Below are 19,675 nucleotides of genomic sequence, written 5' to 3' on the forward strand. Positions count from 1 at the left end.
TCTTTAAAAGTAAATAAATAAAATAAAACAGGGATCATATAGTTCGTGAAAGGAATCAGGTGATTGTGACTGGAAGCCCCCCGCCACACTGTGAAGGGAAAGTGTGTCCTATACATACGTGTGCATGTACTGTTCTCCCTGGAGCTTAGAAATAATCCGCTGCAGTCCCCTTAGGCTTCGGTTGTGCAAACTGAGGTCCAGACGGGGGTGCATTGGGGGTACCGGTGTCGGAAATGGGATTCTCCCGCCCACAGCCCAGGGACCAGCTTGCGTTGCTGGTCTGTGGTCAGATGAAGAAAGTCGGCTTGGCCTTTAGCCGGGCCCTCCAGCCGCAGTCCCCGTGGGCAGCCTCACACTTGGGAGTGGATGTGGGGCAAGGCTCGTCTGCGGGCCGCAGGCTCCCCTTTGGCAGTGACATCCGTGTCCCAGAGTGGCAGGAAGGTTCCAATCCCTTGTGGACTCTTGCTGTGCCTCACGCTCTGAGCTGCAGGGGCCTCTGCCAACCAAGCCTGCGCCGTGGTGGAAGCTTCCGGAAGGGCCCGGGCCTAGGATCGGGCTGCTTTCGGCCATGGTGGCAGGGAAGGGCCACGTGGCCGGCCGAGGGCAGGGCTCTGCCCTCCTCCCAGGGTGGGATGTCTGCGGAGTCACCTGCCTGCCTGCCTTCCTGGGGTGCGGCTGCGGTCCCCTTGGCCGTGGCACTGAAGTACAGCGTACAGCTCTCCTGACCTCCCCCTCCTCTCCGCCCACCGCCCACCGCACCCCTGCTCCTTCCCTCAGGCTGTGCTCGCTCCGTGCGGCTGACTCCTTCTGGGCAGGAGCTGGGTCTTGGCTGTCGCTGTCAAAAGAGACCAAACTGGAGGTTTCCAACAGGTCCGCTTCCGAGTTCAGGGCACCTTGAAACTCAGAGCCTTTCTCCGAGGACAGGGGGTCCTGGGGTGACAGTGGGAGGTCTTGCTGGGGAAACAGGGGTGTCCTCTGCTGGGTGTAGTGCCGGTTCAGCCCCCACGAAGGGGGACGAAAGCAGCCAGGACTCTTCTCCAAAGGCTGCATTGATCTTAGAACCATTTCCTGTTTTTAGGGCAAGTTTCACCAACAGCCAGTGATGATGACTGAGGAAACAATCCTCCAGAGAAGTCTGGCTTTCCAGCCCAGCCTCTGGGGGTCCCCACGGTGAGCGAATTTGTGGCTTTTCTCCTGGCGTGTGCCCGGGCTCCCCGGCCTCTCCCCAGCTGGAGCTGGGACCCGGGAGAAGATTCTGTCTCTGCCTTATCAGCCCCTGGACGCCACACGAGTCCTGGACGGACACAACTCTGCCAGATGCCTGTGGGTCGAGGGTGTAGCAGGCTATAATGAGTTGGCGGGACACTGCCTGAGAAAGAAGCAGAAAAAGAAGACGAGCACAAGCTTATGTTCCTTGAAGTCCTGCATTTTCCCCATAGTCTGAGAACTCCAGACTCTGGAATTCCGAATAGGGGAATATAATTGGGATCCCAAACAGGACTGTTGTTGGAGTATCAGAGCTGGATATTCCGGGGGAGGTTAAGGAGGCCTCAGCTTCCACAAGCTGCAAATGTTTCTAAACTGAAAAACGTAATAACAAAGTTTAATCCTATTGATACTATGGCTTCTTTCTCTAGGGCAGCCCTAACTGAGCACTCCGGATGTGTGTGTGTGCGCGTGCACGCAAATATGCATGTGTTTGCCTGTGTGTGTGTGATGTCCGGTAGAAATGCTCATTTTACTTTCAAATAACTGGATCAAATGCTCAGAATGCAACCATCCACACACCAGCAGATGGACTCCAAAACTAGGGGAGGGGGAGGAAAGGAATAACCTCAAACACAAGACCCAAGCAAAGGTTAAACAAATCCATCAAAAACCCCATCTCAAGGAATTTCCATGCGCAGCAACAACACTTCCTTTGTGCATAAACATCTTAATCACATTGTTGTCAGTTTAATTTATTTTGATCAGAAGTGTTGACTACGGCAATAATTTCTTTCACAGAGCATTCCAGTAACCTCCCACGTTATTTCCAGTTTCCTGTTGTACTAGATCAAGTGCCTGGTTTCAAGGCGCTCGTTATAAACAGCAAGAAACCTGAAGTAGAAGCAGGGAGAAGCGCCCGAGGGTCTGGCAGACTGCGGTGTGGGGGAGCTGGGGGGGCCGACAAAGGACTCCTTGGATCCTCTCCTACTTTTGGGGGATGAAGCGTGCGGGGTCACAAAGCGGGCCTCCAGTGGGGGAGTGGAGACAGCATTCCTGTGGGAGGAGTGGTGGCTCTGTGGTGGGCACCCCTCAAGCCACTTCTACACATTATTCAGAATTCTCACAATGATGTCACCCCTCTTTGATAATGAGCCACCCAAGGTCAAAAAGGGGAACTAGCCCCCCTCCTCAGGCAAGTCCAAAGTACCTGCATTTAATGAGTAAACTTTCCATGAGGCCACATCATTCATAAGGTTCTGGGTTGCAAACCCAATCTGGCATGCAGTAGGTACTCAATAAATGTTGGTCAGGGGAGCTCAAGATGTCAGCCAGAGCTGCCTGCTTCAGAGCTTGTATGCCTTTGCCGATAGCTCACCCACCATCTTCCTGCTAAGGACTCCCTCCAGGGCCACTTGGGAATCAGGGGTTTGGGCAGCTCCAGAAAGAGGGGGAGAAGGATCAGCAGCTGGGTCTGTCTGAGCCCCTCAGGCTGGGAGCTGACCCTTGCCCCCGGCTCCCCGCTCACCATGCCCCGGGTCACTGAGAATGGCCCTCCCACTTTTATTTTTATTTCCCAAGTGTAGGGAGGAATGCCCTCTCAAGCTTACATTCATCTGTTAAGCAAAGTTAACACAGTGGGCATGGCGCACTCGGGGTCATTTGTTCATAAAACCAAGCTAATGACCTAAAACTGCCAGGCACTGTCCCAGATGCCAGATTGGAGCGGGGTGTGAATCCCAGCTCCACCACCTACAGAATGTCTGATCTTACGGGACATTACCTGACTTGCTCTGTGCCACCTTCCTCAGCTCTGAATTGGGGGGAATTCAGCACCCACGTCCCAGGGTTCTTGTTGGTCAATAGCACGTGGTGTCATGTCTGGGGGTCCTTGCTCTGCTCCCCCAGTGCTAGGATGCTGAGCGGGGAGGGACGGGGAAGACTTATGTTTGACTCCAACCAGAACCCCAGGGAGGGAGCCCCGCCCACGAGTCCTTACTGATAGAAGTGGACAGGTTGAGTCCAGATTTGCTTGGGTTCCACTTGTGATGCCCTGGTGGGGACCACCGGCAGTCCAATGAGCTCCAGTCCTTGCTCTCCACCTAACCGCTCCTGAGCAGATTCCTGCTCTTAGAGTTAGGGCATCTTAAAGAAACAAGTTGGGGTTGGGGAGGGAGGGAACAATAAGGCAACGTTGGGCCTTACCAATGAGAAATCCAGACAAGACTCCAGCTACGGTCCACAGGCTGGTCTGGGAGGCCCCCTGGAGAAAGGCAGTAGACAACAGCAAAAGGAGGATTTTCTCCAGGAGCATAATCTACGGGACCAAAAGGAGAGTCACCACCCCTAGTCAGGTGCACATGGCCTCAGGGACACGCCCATCCTAAATTCTGCCGCAGTGTCCTTCAGTGTTGGAGGCTTTGTCCTCAATGCCCACTGGGGGGCCCACGGCTGACTGGGCCCCGCTAGAGGCAGGGTCAAGGTCTGAAAGAGCTTCTCTGGCAAAGAGGGATTCTCCCGGTTCTCAGTGCAGTTTATTAAAATATCTGCAGAATCATAAATGCACAGGGAATAGAAGGGCATAGTCCACATGGTTATGGTGGTTCTCTGCTGAGTCAGGTGGGGCTGAGAAAGGAGACTTTTATTTCCAACTTTATACATTTCATATTCTCATGTGAACTGTACACATGTATTAGTTTTATGATGCAATAATTCAAAGTATCTGTAGGGCTCATAGTGCCGCTGAATTCCAGTAAACTAGTGTCCCAAACTTTTACAAACAACTTTGTAAAGTATTGCTTTGTCGATTATATGCCTCTTTAAAGGTAGAGTTGGCCTGTGGCCTGAGGTAACAGCACTCCTGATGGCTGAACATGGGGCCTTCCTCCACGGTCCAAAATGGCGGCAGCTTCTACAGAAGGCTTTTTGTACCCCTCACCCAGGCGGGCTTCTTAACTTTGGTTTCCAGTTTGTTTGTTTGTTTGTTTTTAAGATTTTATTTATTTATTTGAGAGAGAGAGAGAGAGAGAGAGCAGGGGGAGAGAGGGAGAGAGAATCTGAAGCAGACTCCATGCTGAGTGCAGAGCCTGACGTGGGGCTCGATCCCACAACCACAAGATCATGACCCAACCCGAAACCCAAGAGGCGGACACTAACCTGTGGAACCACCCAGGTGCCCCTGGTTTCTAGTTTTTATATATAAAAAATATATTTCTTAGGATAAGTAAACAAATTGGACATGATTAGAAGATGGTATATTTAAATACCGTGTATGAGGTAATACTGTTGGGCCAAAAGTCTTAGAAAGCTTTGCCGTGGTCATTCATGGGCACCATTTTAACTCGAGGAAAGTCAAATAAGGAGAGAATTGAAAGCATTATGAAGAGCTACTTAACAATCCTGAGAACGCCCACTCTCCCCAGGCCTCCGGGCTCTGGGCGGCACTGTTTCAAAGGTCCAGCAGGTATTATTTCAGGACTGAATGCCACAAAACTTGGAGTTTCTCTCTCTCCTTAAATTAACTGCATCTTATCAGCTATCTGGTCCTGTTGAGTCAAATTCTTAAGTTTGTCTCAAATGCATTGCGTTTTTCCTGTCCTTAACAGCCGTTTTCATGGCGGTTCTGAGCCTATTGCTTCCTGTCTGGGTCCTATGGTTTCCTCTGTCTTCCTTCCCTGTCCACGGTCTCTCCTCCACACTGCAGCCAGGTGATCTGTTTCACCTGCAGATCAGACCTTGTCATCCCTCCCTAACACACTTGGAAGTAGCCCCATCTCACCTGAGGGGCGTCAAGACCCCACTCCTTGACAAGGCAGGCAATCCTGTTGACAATGCATCCCTAGTCTTCCTTTGCAGAGTCATCTTCCAACCTGCGCTCCCATAGTCACCGTGCTGGCTACCGGGATGGGCCAACCTGCCTGGGCTAAGGGATGCCCGGGTGCTGGTAAAATGTTATTTTGGAGTGTGTCTGTGAGGGTTTCCAGAAGAGGTTGGCACTTCAATCAGTAGACTGAGTAAAGAACCTCACCCTTACCCCCTCACCAGGGCAGGCGGGCCTCGTCCAATCTGTGGAGGGTCTGAATAGAACAAAAAAGTGGAGAAAGGGCAATTCTCTCTTTTCTTGAGCTGAGACATCCATCTTTTCCTTTCCTTGGACATCCGAGCTCCTAGTTCTCGGTCTTGTGGACTCGGACTGAATTACCCCACATTTTCCTGGTTCTCCTGCTTGCGGAAGGCATACTGTGCCCTACCTCAGCCTCCAAAATTGTGTGAGCCAATTCCCATAATAAATCTCCTCTCACGCATGTCTATATAGCCTATTGGTTCTGTTTCCCTGGAGAACCTTGACTGACACAACACCACCACCAACAAAGACTCTCTCCTTGACCAAACCTGACTCAGATCGGCATCTCGAAGCCCTGCTCTTGCTCAGCCTTAAGCCTGGCCTATACAAATTGCAGACATGTAGTACAAATGCCTTTGTCAACCACCCCTCCCCCCACACACGTTAAGAGACTTGAACAAACACTCCCACAGCTCCTAACAGCTCAAGGCTTCATCCTTAGGGTGATGAGCTGGCCCCAGTTCAGTTTCTGCCTAAGAAACCTAACACTGCCAGGAAGATTTACTCTCTATTCCAGCCAAAATCTGCTGAAAGGCAGAGAGGCTGTGAACCCCCTCTGAGATGAGTTACTTTGGAAAGCTTGCACGTACAAATCCCCGTCTCTGCGTCTCTGAGGTGTAAATCCTCTGCCACCCAGAACTGCCTCCTCAAGGACCCGTGAGCTGTCTCTTTGAAGCACCAACGCTCAAGAACACCCTCCCGGCCTAGGGGTGGGAGGGCAGCCTGCTCTAACTTGCATGAACACTGCCCCTGTCATCAGGATGTGAGAAGTGAGCTCCTCCTCCCGATCAGATGGCAGAGTCACCTGAACCACCCCCTTTCCCGCTATTGATAAATTTCCATCTCCCTGACCCTGTTCAAACGTCCGATGTCCCCCCCAGTCCACGCCCCCATCCTCCCTTAAAAACGCCCAGCCACCGCCCCACAAACTGAGATTGAGGTCAGTTCTTTGCTGTTGCAACCGACTTAATAAGCTCTGTTTCATCACCTTTAACCAGTAGTCTGGCTCTGCTCATCTCCAATGCCACCCACGCTACTTTCCCGCGGGCTCCCTGTCACTCTGTCTTGTTTCTGCAGCTTTGCCTGAAATGCCCCCGCCCCCCCCCCCCCCCTTTTTTCCCCCCCGGGCTCATCCCCCGAGACCAGCTCGAATGCCCCCTTTTGTAAAGCCTTCTCGGGACACTCTGTCTCGGCCTCTTGTGTTCCTGCGGGGTGGTCTCCGCCACAGAGCTTGCGTGAGCTTGCGTTCATGGGTCTGTGTCTTTGGGGCCCCTGAGGCTCCACCTGCCCACATGCCGGCCTCTGAGTCCATTTCCAGCACGCGGAGGAAGCTGTATGTGCATGCTTAAGTGAGTGAGCTGGTAACAAGTGGAAGACGTCAAACCTGGCTTTGCAGGGCATTCACAAATCATCCAGAGGCCGGCTGCCTCCTCTGGAAGGGAAGGGAAGGCGAGGCGTTCTCAGTTAGGCTGGCCATCAGCACCACCTGACCCCGCTTCCAAAACACCAATTCCAGGGTCCCCCTCAGACCTGTTGGGCCTGCATCCCTGGCAAGGCCCCTGCGTGCCTCCGACAGGCTGAGAAGTGGGGGCACGGAGGCCCCGAGGCCCCCCCAGCTCAAACGCTCTCAGCTCCACTGCCCGGCCGTGTGGCTTGCTGGTTATGGCTAGGCTCGTAGCATCAGACCAGCTGGATCTGAATATCGCCTCTGTCTGCCCAGATGCCTGACTTTCCATGCCTCAGTTTCTGTACCTGTAAAATGGGTTTCGTCTCATTGAGTGCTGTGAGAAATTAGACAGTTAATGAGCTTAGAACAGTGTCCAATGCATGATGATCCTGCCCAAAATGTTAGCTATTACTAATGATTCTGTTGGTACTCCCAGGACCTGAAGACGAGAACAAGAGGTCACAGGAGAGTAGGAACAAGTCCTAGCACAGAACCTACAAGACTACAAATGCTTCATACTTCTGTTGAGTGAATCAATGAAAGAGGAAGTCCAGAAGTTCCTGCTTTGACCTTGGGGGCACGGTTTCCATTATTTAAGCAAAGCCATTAACCATTAAAAAACGGAGCTACTCCAAGCCCCCAGGCCCATCCTCCTTAGAAAGTGGATTTCTAAATACTCTGTGGTCTTTTGGCTTTTGGAACAATAACAACAACTTTCTCTTTGCCAACACAACACAATTCACCCCAAAGGAGTCACTTTCTCTCTGGGTCAGGGCTCCTGCGTCTTCCAGGGAAGGTGCCCGCTGGGGAGGGGGGAGGTGCATGAAAGGGCAGTGTGGCAGGCCTGACATTTACAGGGTGTTGGCAGGAGGCTTGGACCAGACACCCAGGGATCAGGGCCCGGCCTAGGTAACATCGCCGGCCGGCTGGTGACCCTGGACGTGGCAGGTCACCTCCGTGAGTGGAGTCCCCGGCTCTGATGAGCACCCTCAGCACCCCATTAGGCCGAGCGGAGCCTGAAGGAGTCTGCAAGTCACCCGGGCGAGGGCCGTACGGCACGCCTGCACTCCGGTGCAGTCCGGTTTCTCTCCTTCCCACTTACCTGCTCTGACCTCTGGGTTCTCGCGACCGAGTGAGTGGCTGGGAAGGACAAAGTTTTGTTTCCCTTCCTCCCGTAACGGCCTCTCAGACTCCTGGGCATAGGACAGTGACAGACGGCAAATGGAAACCCTCTCCACGTGTCCCTCCAGCTCGTCAGGCACACTGGTAGGGGGACACCCTGCTCTGCAAACGCCAACTCCCCTTTATTTGCGTGCGCGGAGCGGGCCAGAAGCTGCGGCACCCCCAAGCGGGGCCGGACCCTGCGTGTTCCTCAGCCTCCCGCACAGCGAGATGGGCACCCTTACTCCTGGCTCTCAGACGTGGAAATCGAGGCTTGCAGAGGCTCCATAACGTGTCCACCACCACACATCCTCACGGTCTGGGGGCCCCATGGCTTGTGGGGTTGATCAGCCATTTGGGGCTCTCCTAAAAGCAGGAGGTGACCATGCCACCCGCCTCTCCTGGACAGGAGCTGCCCCTCCTGCCCCTTCCATTTGCTCATGGCTCCGTCCTGCAGGGTCTGCTCCCCTGAAAGTCTCTCCCCCCTTTCATCATCAATAATGGCCACGAGGCGCTGGTTCTTGTGCGCCAAGTTACTTATTTACTCTTCAAAGGGGGCCCTGGGAAGTAGATGGATCTTATATAATCGTCACAGCAACACCAAGAGGTCTTGTGCTTAATGTGTGACAGAAAAACAGATGTGGAGCGTTCCAGTCCCTGGCCGAGTGGGCTGGTAACAGTGAAGGGCGAGCCACAGTCCCAAAGCAAGCTGCCTGATCCCAAAATCTGTGCTCTGCAGTGCCGGCTACCTTTTCTCTCCCCCGCTCTTGGCGACGCAGCCTGGCTTCCACCTTCTAGTCCAAAGCATCTCTGGTCATCCCGGCAGGCAGTGATCCTCATCGTCCTTGTGAATTCAGACAATCTCGTCTCCTAGGATTTACCCACATTCTGCCTCCTTGTTTGGTTATCTGGGTATGGAGCTTATCCCCCTACTGGACTAGAAGCAGCCTGAAGACAGGCCTCCTGTCACCTTCGTGGCTTCCGCATGGTCTGGGGCCATGCCTGGAACCCAGTAATGACGGAGCTGATTAACGAGGACACCATGTATGTGACGTAACAGCTGAGCTGTGATGCTAGCTAGCAGACGTAGAGAGCGTCTACAAAACACAGTTCTTGCCACAGTGACCACCATGCAAACAACTGGACGTCCCAGTACCATTTTCAGAGCTTGTCATCTCTGTTCAAGATAATAGCTCCTTTTAGAAGCTTTCCTAAGACTAAGCTGTTCCTTCTTCCACAGCTATGTGTGCACAAGTACACACACGCACCCATGCACTCTGTACATAGAAAATGAGCAAATTCTTTTAAATGAATAAAACAGTTAATCTTTCTTTAGGAGCGCAATTTCTTTCAAAAAATTTTCTCCGTTCTGCCAACATGTGTAGTAAGGCTCAAGTCTAAATATTTCTCAATGCCTCCTATTCCCTAAAACGTGAGTTGCCGAGTGTATTCGCTGATGGCCAGAAGAGACACCTCTCCTTGGCAGGGACACCCAGGCCCCTGCAGGACTCCTGCAGAGTCACACAGACCCCGAGAGTCACACAGACCACTCTCATCCGCATGCGTCTATACCGAGGGCTGGGGGCGGGGCTTGGCTCAGTGCAGGTGCCCTACTGGAAACAGAGAAGAGGTCCAAAAGCCAGCATTCAGAAGAAATGGAGGGCTTTCAGAAGCTGTGCGTGACATCATAGTATGTACTGTATATTTTGTATCGGGTCGGGACAGGCAGGACCCTATGCCTGTTTGTCGACAGAAGAGATTTCAGCCTGTGATACAGAACACGGCCTGTGTCGTGTATTGTGAGCACAATTGCAGCTGTGCTCCGGACGTGGCCGGGTGTTGGGGCTGGGCTCCCTAAGCTAAGAGAGTGTGTCTGCAAAGAGAGGCACCCTACGCTCCTCCCCTCCCTGGACGCGCATGGGGGATGGAGTCCGTTCCTCCACATTCTGACTCTGGACTGGCCGTGACTACTTGGACACGTAGAATACAGCAGAAGCCACGCTGACCCAGGGCCAGGCCAGTTTTAAGAGGACTGACAGCTTCTGTTTGCTTTCTCTCAGAATTCCCAGCTGCCATGTCCACAGCCCCAGCTGCTCTGTTGAGGAGAATGGGGGCGCCCCGGGGTGCCAGGCATGTAAGCAAAGATGCCGTCTGTACGGCCAGCCCAGTGGAGCCTCCTTATGGATCCAGACACCTGCCGTCCTACTGCGCCCGCCATCCTACTGCATCCCCCACCCCCTGCCAAGAAACCCCCCCAGGTGCCCAGTGAGCCCCCCAGAACCGAGGTTGGTGGGCCCCATGGCTGATGGTGGTGATTTTAAGGCATCAAGGTCTGGGGTGCTTTGTTACGCAGCCACTGACAGCCTGCTTGCCTCCAGAAACCAAAACCCAGACGTGGTAAGCTCTGAAGAAGAGAACCAGGCTTCGGACACGGGCCCCCAACATGCCCATCCTCCAGGGCTGCTGGTAGAAGAGGGTGGCCCATGGCGTGAGGAGCTGACCGGCTTCATGAAGCCCACGCAGCAAGCATGGCACACCAGGGCCCAGGCCAGTGCGGACCAGGGGCACAGCGTGCTCACACCTGGAGGGGAAGCGGACAACAGCGGTGTTTGTGGGGCGCCTAACCTCTCCATAAAACCTGGCTTCCCCAAGGGCATCCCTAACCAAGCACCCGAATGGGTGGATAACACAACTCTGTGTACAGACACGCACGCCTACGCATAGGAAGCAACAAGGACGTGCGGGAGATATTTTCTCTGCATGATGCAGTGGGCGCTCCTCCCCAGCAAGGGAGCGGGGCTCTTCCCTTGTCCGCCCTTTAGGAAAAGTGGCCGAGCCCCTGATCCTCTAAGCCCTCCTGCCGAAGCTCTGTCAATGACGAAGCAGTTAGATGGCCTTGACCATGGTACATTCCCTCCCAAATGCGCTTTGCTGTTCAAGTCCTAGGAAGGAGATTTAGGCACAGCAATAAAACAAGAACACAAGCTGTGCCGGGCCCCACCACAGGGACGACCAGAAGGACAGTGCTCTCACGACTTCCGCGCGTTTCATGTAAGCACACGTAAATGTGGACACTCGGAAAAAGGAGGAGCAAGGTGCTGGGAGAGAATCAAGACATGACCAAGAGAAAACGAGACACAGAGAGTCTTCACCGGAGGAGACGCGGGTGGGACACACGTTCACTGGGCCAGAGCTGTTCTCAGTCTCTACGAGGCTCTTGGGCTCAAGCCTCTGGCTGTGTCCCGTCAGGCCGGTGACTTGAGGACACAGGAGAAACAGGTGCACAGATCCTACGAAGGAGCCGTGTGGGGTCCCTTCCCAAGGTGTTCCCAGGGAAATGTGACCATCTCCAATTTCTACTGTGTGGACTGACCCCCACCAAAGCAGCCAGCCCCAAACAAAAGCCGATTCAAACCATCGTCTTGTGCTGGTGAGTGCGGGCTGCCCTCTTTCTCCCTAACAGGGGAAATCATCGAATGCCCGGATTTACTTACTCGGGCGTTCCTCTGTGCTCCCCTTGAGAAGTCAGGCGGTCCGTGCCCAGGGGTGGGCTTTTCTCACCTGGCACAATATCTGTGAAGTCCGAGGCGAGGAAAACATGCGTCTGGAGCAGCAGGTGGGGGCCCCGGCTGCCTCAGGGCTTCCGGGAGGCGGAGGGCAGACAGGTCGGCCCTCCTGCAGCAGCACCTGGTCTCGGCGGAAGGCTTCCCGCTCCTTCGATAGAGCGGTGGACGCGGCATCCTAATGCCTGAGGAAGAGCAAGGGCCTGGGGTGCAGAGCCAGACTGTGACAGCTTCAACGGGATGCCCCACACCCTTTTCCTGGCCGATCGGTGACAGACACCCAGCATTCTAGAACAGGCTGCCCTATCTAGGCATCAGAGCCCCCGAGCTCAGACCCCATGCTGCTGTCATCAGGTCCAACCCAGATGCGACGGTGGGTGATCCTGCTCTGCAAGGCCGGCCAGAGGCCCACTCTGCCCACATGTGGGCGGGATCGGGGTGGCGGGATGGGAGCCTGGACCGGACAGGCTTGCTGGGGTCTGCTTTGGGCCCTGCAAGGTCTGGCACTAACCCTGACCTGCATCTTCCACCCCAGGACTTCTTGGGATGGGAATTAATCGACTCAACAAATGGTGTGCTGCAAGGCATCATGCTGTCCTTGCTTTAGAGCATAAGGAAATGAGAAGACTCTCCTCGTCATGGTCACAGAATGTGGAACTTTATGTGTCTCTGCAACTGGGGCAGGCACAGGGCGGAACAAGGAAAGAAAAGGGGGCTTCCCCGGGGACAAGACAGGGGGCTGGAGCGTGACAGGAAGGTGTCACAGTCTGGCTGGGCGACCATCCTACAGTCGAGACAAAGGAATCAACACAAGAGAAGTTCGGAAACGTTCCCGTGTCATTGTGTTTCCCATCCTAGAAACCTCAGCCCATGCTCCCGGCTTACGAAAGTTGTCTGGAAGGTGACATGGGTCCCCATCCTTTACCACCTGAAGAGTCGTGTAGCAAACGGGAAAATGAAACCACTCCCCAGGCACACACACTCGGGCGCCGTGGACCTGGGGTTTTCACACAGCAGTTCTCCCTCATGCACCCAGGTCCCCCCTCGGCGTCCTCACGAGCAGGAACAAGGGTGATTACTACACCTGCTCACGGCAGGGACAGTTGTGCCCACCAAGGCCGTCTGGGACTGTGAACGTCTGTCTTGTCCAAGTTAAGAAAAATGGGGGAGGGGTATCCTAATTTATCTGCTCCTGAATCGGAGCAAGATGCATCTTTAAAGTCACCTGAAAATCTCCCTCCGTAAGGGCCTCCCTAGGACTCTGGCTATGCCGATGACGAGCCTCGCTCTGATCTCTGGCCAGCACGTCTGCGGCCAGAGTGGACGGAGGTCCTCTTTGAAACGGGTTTATTCATGGTTCCGAGGGCCCAGGAAAGACACTTAAGGAAACGCGTTCCTTTTTCGTGATTTGGAATCCTGGAGTGAACTGATTTCTTACTGAGTCTTTGAAGCTGTGATCTCTGACACAAGCATAATGTTAAGGAGAAAACCCAACAACAACAGAGAAGGTCAGGACTGCAAACACCAGGGAGGGTAGCTTTCCTTTCAGTCCCGAATCATCTGTTCTCCCTCTTCCTACCCTCCCGGAAGCCTTCACTGGGTCAATGCACGTTTTCGTTGGGTTTTTACCACCTGCTGGAGACAGAAGGCATGAAGGAAAGGAAGCAAAGGAAAGACTTTCTCCAGAAGCCCAGGGCTCAGCTGGGGAGAGAAACCATATGCTCATGAAAAGTTTAAGCAGAAAGAAAATCGTGTCAAATTGAGCTGTGGATCGTGGTGGAATGAGTCTGGGGCCCGAGGACAGTGTGGTCAGGGAGGGCTCCCAGCAAAGAAGGGGTGCACGCACCTTGGGCAGGCAGACGGGAGCAGGGCTGAAGAGAGCACGTGTGGGGCCGATGGGGCAGGAAGTGGCCACTGAAATGGTGGGTCCATGCTGGGGACAGTGAGGTAGGGGCCGGACAGCAGGAGCCTCTTCTGGTCTAGCTGGGGGTTTAGGTCTCGTTTCTAAGAAATAAAGAGCCATGGGGAATGTAGTCCACCTGGTTTTGTGAATGGGGTGTCCGGGTCCCGTGACAGAGGGAGGAACTCAGGTGATGACATCACTGGAAACTGTCGGGGACACCAGGGTCACAGCTGAGGCAGGGTGGGGGGGGTGGCAGCAGGAAGGGAGAGGACTGGCCACTAGCTCCTGTCAAATTCTGTCCCTGGGGTTGATGCGTCATTCTGGGCCCCCACCGGCTCCCGCCCAGATTTCTGGCTGCTTGCCTGGCCCCTGGTCTCTCCCCACTATACCCCATGGTCTCGACCGTCCCCACCACTGCCCTCCTCAGGGCCTCACTGGACTGTGTTATTCCTTGGTTTAAAACCTTTCCATTGGTCTCCAATGCCTGGAGGGTAAAACCCAAATTCCTCCCCCAGCGGCAAGTCCCTGTGTGATCCAGTCTAATCTGACCCCAGCCACACTGCTCCCATCTAGAAAATTCTCACCCTGCGCTCACACTGCTCACCAAGCACACTGCCTCTGCAGGCTTTCTGCCTCTGAGCAGGGGCGGCTGTTTGCCGGCTGGGCCACACCCCTGTGCCCAGGTAGGTGGGGTCCCCGCCCCCCCCCCCTCAGCCCTGATGCTTGGGCTCCAGCACCAGTGCGGGGTTCCCAAACGTGAACTTTAGTCAACCTGGAGGCCTGTTTAAGTATATTTGCTGGACACCAGGCCCAGAATTTCTGGTTAAATAGATGCATTTGGAGAATCAGGGAAAGTCTGCTGTGATGTGATGTGGGTCCAGGTGCATCTTGAGGTCTTGCATTTTTAAGGAGTTCCCGGTGGTGATCCGTGGCTGGTCCCCGAGCACCCCAGGCTGTCCCCCCAGGACGGCAAACGCCTTCTCTCTGTTCTTCTGAGTTCCCTGCTTACAGCTGCACCCCCAGTTAGGCCTCAGAGCCCACATCTCCATCACGTGGGTCCAGGCCCTTCTGCCACACACATCTCCAAGCGTGAACAAATGCACACCCAGCATATCGCGCAGTGCGGATGAGGGTGTAACATTTCTAGTTGCATTAGGAACAAATGCTCCAAGCGGACCCTTGGAAACACAGTAATTACCATAACTTCGGAATGAAGTTTCTCAGCAAACTCTGATTTGTCCTAACAGCTTAGGAAGCCATACGTACCCACTTCATCTAGAACAGTCTATCACAGGCCCGAAGCTTGAAGAAGACGTGTACTGTCCTCCATCTTCATGCTTTTTGGTGATGTGGAACCTGAGATAGTGAACAGCTCAAGGTTTTGCGCTATGGCTGTTCCTTTTGTTAATCTTTTTTTTTTATTGTGATAAAATACAGATAACCTAAAATTTGCCATCTTAACCATTTTAAGTGTACAGTTCAGTGGTATTGATAATTTATTAAATTAACATAATTTAATGCTACCATAGATTATTAATAATTTGTAGTAATTGATAATGGTGTGCAACCATCCCCACCATCCATCTCCAGAACTCTTTTTATCTTGTAAAACTGACATTCTGCACCCATTAAACATTAATTCCTGAAACCCCCGCATCACTGTTCTACTTTCTGTTGACTACTCTAAGAACCTCGTGTAACTGGATTATACAATATTTGCCCTTGTGGGACGGCTGATTTTACTTAGCCTAAAGTTCTCAAGATTCATCCATGTTGTAGCATTCCCTTCTTTTTAAAGACTAATTAATACTCCATTGTGTGTACAGGCCACATTTTTCTCATCAATTCATCTGTTGATTTGCTTTGCTTACTTTGCTTCACATTTTTAGCTATCGCGAACAATGCTGCCGTGGACATGGATGTACAGGTATCTTTTCCCGACCTTGTTTTCAACTCCTTTAGGTACATACCCAGAAGTGGAATTGCTGGATCATAGGGTAGCTCTAGTTTTAATGTCTTGAGGAACCTAGATACCGTTTTCCAGAGTGCCTGCTCCAGCTTGCATTCCCGCCAACAGTGTAGGAGGTTTTTCCTTTCTCCGCATCCTCGCCAACAACTGTTGTTTCTTGTGCTGTTGATTTTAGCCATTCCAACTGGTGTGAGGTGGTATCTCATTGTGGTTTTGATTGGTATTTCCCTGATGCGGAGTGATGCTGAGCATTTTTTCATGTGTCCATTGGCCGTTTGTATGTCTTCTTTGAAGAAATATCTGTTCATGTCTTCTGCCCATTTCTTGACTGGATTCTTTGTTTTTCGGGTGTTGAGTTTGATAAGTTCTTTATAGATTTTGGATACTAGCCCTTTATCTGATAAGACATTTGCAAACACCTCCCATTCTGTAGGTTGTCTTTTGGTTTTGTCGACTGTTTCCTTTGCTGTGCTTTGGGGATGGGGTAACCGGGTGATGGGCATTAAGGAGGGCACCTGATGTGATGAGCAAAGGGTGTTACATACAACTGAGGAATCACTGAACTCTACCTCTGAAACTAATAATACACTATATGTTAATTAATTGAATTAAAAAAACCTTAGAGCCAAATTTGTGGCTCACCGTGAACTGTATGTTTTCACTCTATCCTACTTTCTGACCTATAGTTCCTCTTCCTGACTTTTCTCATATCTTTTTTTCCTTTTAAATTGTTTTTTTTTACTTCCCCTTATTTTTTAAAATAGGAAGAGATATAGGTGACTTTGTTCTTCCTGAGGCCTAATTTTCATGAGTCTCTTCCCTATCCATCTTAGTGTTAATACATACCAGAAACTCATACCACCGCTTATGAAACTTTGTGGGAGCATGGAGAAGCAAACAATGTGGGGTCACAGGTGGACACCAGCAGCACGAATAGAGATGCAGTGTGGGCCCGACACAGCCCCATCCCTGCAGAAGGCACTGGACTGGATGGGCCTGAGGGTCCTCACATAGCCCCAGAAGGCAGACTTATCGGGCAGTTATTCTGGAAGTTTCTCTCAAGTGACTGGCATTCACTGAACTCTCCTTCTGAGTTATCAAATGTTTGGTTATCTGTCCTCAAGGTCACGTACAGGACACCCCGGCCCTTAATGGGTTTCCTCCTAGGCTGGGCTGAGGCAAGGGCCTGAACATCTCTACTATGGTAGATGGTGCCCAGGAGGGCCTTGAATCCTGAAGGCATAAACCACCAACGACAGGCAGCAGTAAGCTGGCTCAAGCTTGCACTGACTTCCTGAACACCCTTCCAATCCTCAGCCTCCAGGACTTAACACACACGTGAGCTGCATGGCTTCGCTGATACGATCGCCAAACTTTTCTCCCCCTTTTTTTTATTCCTGGCAATGAGGGGATTATGAGGTGGCTGAGAGCTGAAATTTGCCATTTACATAAGCTCACTGACAGGTCTCTCCTGACACTGCAGGTATCCAGGTACTCCCAGTGAAACCAGTATCTCACCTGCAGAGGGGAACCACAGGTAGGGCTCCTGAGCACCAGGCCCACTGAGGCTGCTTTGTGTATCGAAAAAAAACCTGGGCCTGGCTCTCAAATGGCTCTGTCCTGAAATAAAGCCTTGAGGCCAGTGTCACCAGGCCAGCTCCATGGCCTAGTCTGTGGCTAAATCTATGTCACCTTCTTCAACTAAGGTAGTAGGGGTTTAAATGCAACTGCCTTAAGTGAGGCACTTTCTACGGCTCCAAAGCCTTGACCAACAAATTAAACAAGAGCAAGACGGAATTTGGCCAAAGACACACACACACACACACACACACAGAGCTTTTGAAGGGTCACAGCTGCCTCTGGAAGAAGCGTCCTGATGTTAGAGATGCTCAAGGAAGTGCAGGCTGGAAGAGGGGATGCCTATCAGAGCAGGGGTTCAAAGTGGTGGCTTTGAGCATCCTTCCAACCTTGACCTCTTATGACCCTAGGATAGAATGCATAGGCTCCTACTGCACTTATGAAATCCCGCTCCACAGGTGAAAGGAGGCTGCTTGTTCTTACCACTTCCACAGGCCAAGCTGAAGGAGCAGGAATTAGCACAGCCAGCAAACAATGACCTTGGTGTCCATGTGCCCAGAACCGCAGATCGCTCAGGCCCTGGACCAGGAAGCCAGGTAGTAGCACGGAAAGGGCCAGCCACCCCCAGAGGAGCTGTCCTGGGGTGGAGTCGTAGACCGTGGAGTAGAGGCCTGCGGAATGCAAGAGGAAAGATGATAGGGTGAGTGCAAGGCCGGAGGGGAGAGTGAGGGCCCCTCCAACGCCGCATCCTCAGCACCGGCAGGACTCCCCGCTGGACCCAGCCCTGGAGCAGGCACGGCCAGTTCGCATTCTAGACAGGCCTGCGGAAGGACGGAGGTGCCAGGGCTCATGGTCACCGAGAGGGGCTGGGCTGTTGGCTTGCATAGGACAGCACGTGCAAAAACTACTTGGCACCTGGTATGTGCATTTAAAAAATGCTAATCCTCCTCTCTGGGGATTTATTTTTTAATTTTTGAGGATGCTAGGGTAAAGTAATGTAGAGAAAGAGTTAGACACATCTAGGTGAGGGTCTGTACTCCCAATCAGTGACAGTGAGGGGAGGGGGACGTGTGTCTGTCCAGCACCAGTAGGTGCACAAATTCACTCTAGTCGTTTTATGTGATCATTCCTTGGGTTTTCCAATATTTAAGTTTAAAATGGATTTACGGGCACATAAAGCTGCAAACTGTAGTGGAAACACAGAATTGCCCCGGGGCCAGATAGGAACCCTGCAGGTCTGGACCGAGGGGCCAGGGAATGGACAGGCTCTGTTGGGAGTCCTAACCACCCTGGGCTTTCTGCTCCCCAACCCCTCTACCCGCCAAGGTAAACCAGGGTCTCCAGCACAAAAAAGTCTTTGGAGGAGTCACCACCCTGCCTAGGCCCAGCAATGCTGAGGCCCCAGTTGGTTGTCCGGTGAGAGGGAAAGTGGGCACAACGTCTGCGGGAGCACCTGGGGTGAGTACTGACACGGGGCTCCTGTGTTGCCCGAGGCCAACCTGTTTGGATGCTGGACCAGGGAGATTTGGAGGAGACCTCCCTCGCTCCCTCGGCCTCCTCCTGGGTGAAGATCTGGCCCGGGGCGCCTTTGAAATCGCGCTGCGGGGACGCCCCAGTGGGACCCACAGGGACAGCCTTGCAAACTGGCGACCCCACCAACCCCGAGGCAGCAAGTTGTCCATAGGGCTAAAGTTGCGAGCCGCCGCCTGCCTGGGGTCCCCAAGTACGTGCGTGCTGTGAGGGGCGCGGGGCCCTGGAGGTCTGGAGGCTGGGGCCTCATTAAACCCCCCACCCCTCCCCAAGGACCCCGCGGAGACAGACCCATCAGCAGGGAGCCCGGCGCAAGTGGGCGGAGGCCTACTCCCCCGCACAGAGAGAGTTACAAGTTCAAAGCAGAAAGGCGCTAAATAGTGTTGCCATCTTGCTGGTCCAGGACAAGCTCCCCCAGCAAGCCGTCTGGCCGAGTCCTGAAGCCCGCAGCGGATTCAAAGTCCCCCAGGGCCACGCGGCCGCCTCCCCCGCCGCCAAGACCCCCGGGCCGGCTGGCGGGTGGGGGGTGGGGGAGCGCAGGGCGCACCCAGACCCGCGTCCTGCGCAGCTCGCACCGCGGCCGTCCGCTGCGTCCAAGAGGCCTTTCCGGAGGGAAGGGCGGGAATACACGTGCCCAGGCTCCAGGAGAGGACCGTGCACCCGCGGGAACCCACCGGGGACAGGGAGGGCGGGCGGGGTGCCACCGTGCACGCACGGGCGCGCAGAGCCGAGCGCCGTCCGGGGCAGGCTGCCCGCCGCGGCAGGAGTGGCCCGTGCGTCCCCTGGCGTCCGGTTGGGTCGGGGGCTGGAGGGGGGAGCGGGGCAGGCGCCCAGCCTGGGGCCGCCCGGCACTCAAGCGCGCTCTGCTCGGCCGCCAGCAGCGGGGCGTACAGCCCCAGGGCCCCCGGGTGCATCCTCCGCGCCGCCGCCCGCCGGGCCCGCCTCCTCGCCCCCGCCCCTTCCCCTGCCCGCCGCCTGGTGGTGGGGAGGCTTCCGGCCCCAGAACCCACCTCAGGAGCCGTGGGGGCGCCGAGTACCTGCTGGTTTATCCCACGCGGCTAGCCGGGGACAGAGGCAGGGCAGCCCTGAGTCTTCCGGTCCCTAGGTGGGTAAGTACAAATCAGATCAGGCCCCTTGATGTGGGCAGAAGTTTCCTCTGCCGTTCCCCAACTTTATAAAGGGCCCTGAAGAAGTA

General features: G+C 53.8%; 1 protein-coding gene across 1 annotated transcript; it reads right to left on the bottom strand.

The window, feature by feature from the left end:
• Nucleotides 1–286: 286 nt before the first annotated feature.
• On the bottom strand, nucleotides 287–19,394 carry XKR5 (XK related 5). Its single transcript, XM_025885897.2, is given in 15 exon segments — nucleotides 287–451; nucleotides 505–645; nucleotides 647–759; nucleotides 762–1,026; nucleotides 1,028–1,163; nucleotides 1,165–1,369; nucleotides 3,412–3,523; nucleotides 10,287–10,438; nucleotides 10,441–10,518; nucleotides 11,499–11,565; nucleotides 11,567–11,608; nucleotides 11,610–11,685; nucleotides 17,434–17,462; nucleotides 17,464–17,621; nucleotides 19,337–19,394. Coding segments are annotated over 15 exon segments (1,797 nt in total).
• Between the last annotated feature and the right edge of the window lie 281 nt (nucleotides 19,395–19,675).

This window comes from Callorhinus ursinus, unplaced genomic scaffold, assembly GCF_003265705.2.
Source record: "Callorhinus ursinus isolate GAN/ISIS: 27379988/994484 unplaced genomic scaffold, GSC_fseal_2.0 scaffold17, whole genome shotgun sequence".
NCBI classification, from domain to species: Eukaryota; Metazoa; Chordata; class Mammalia; order Carnivora; family Otariidae; genus Callorhinus; species Callorhinus ursinus.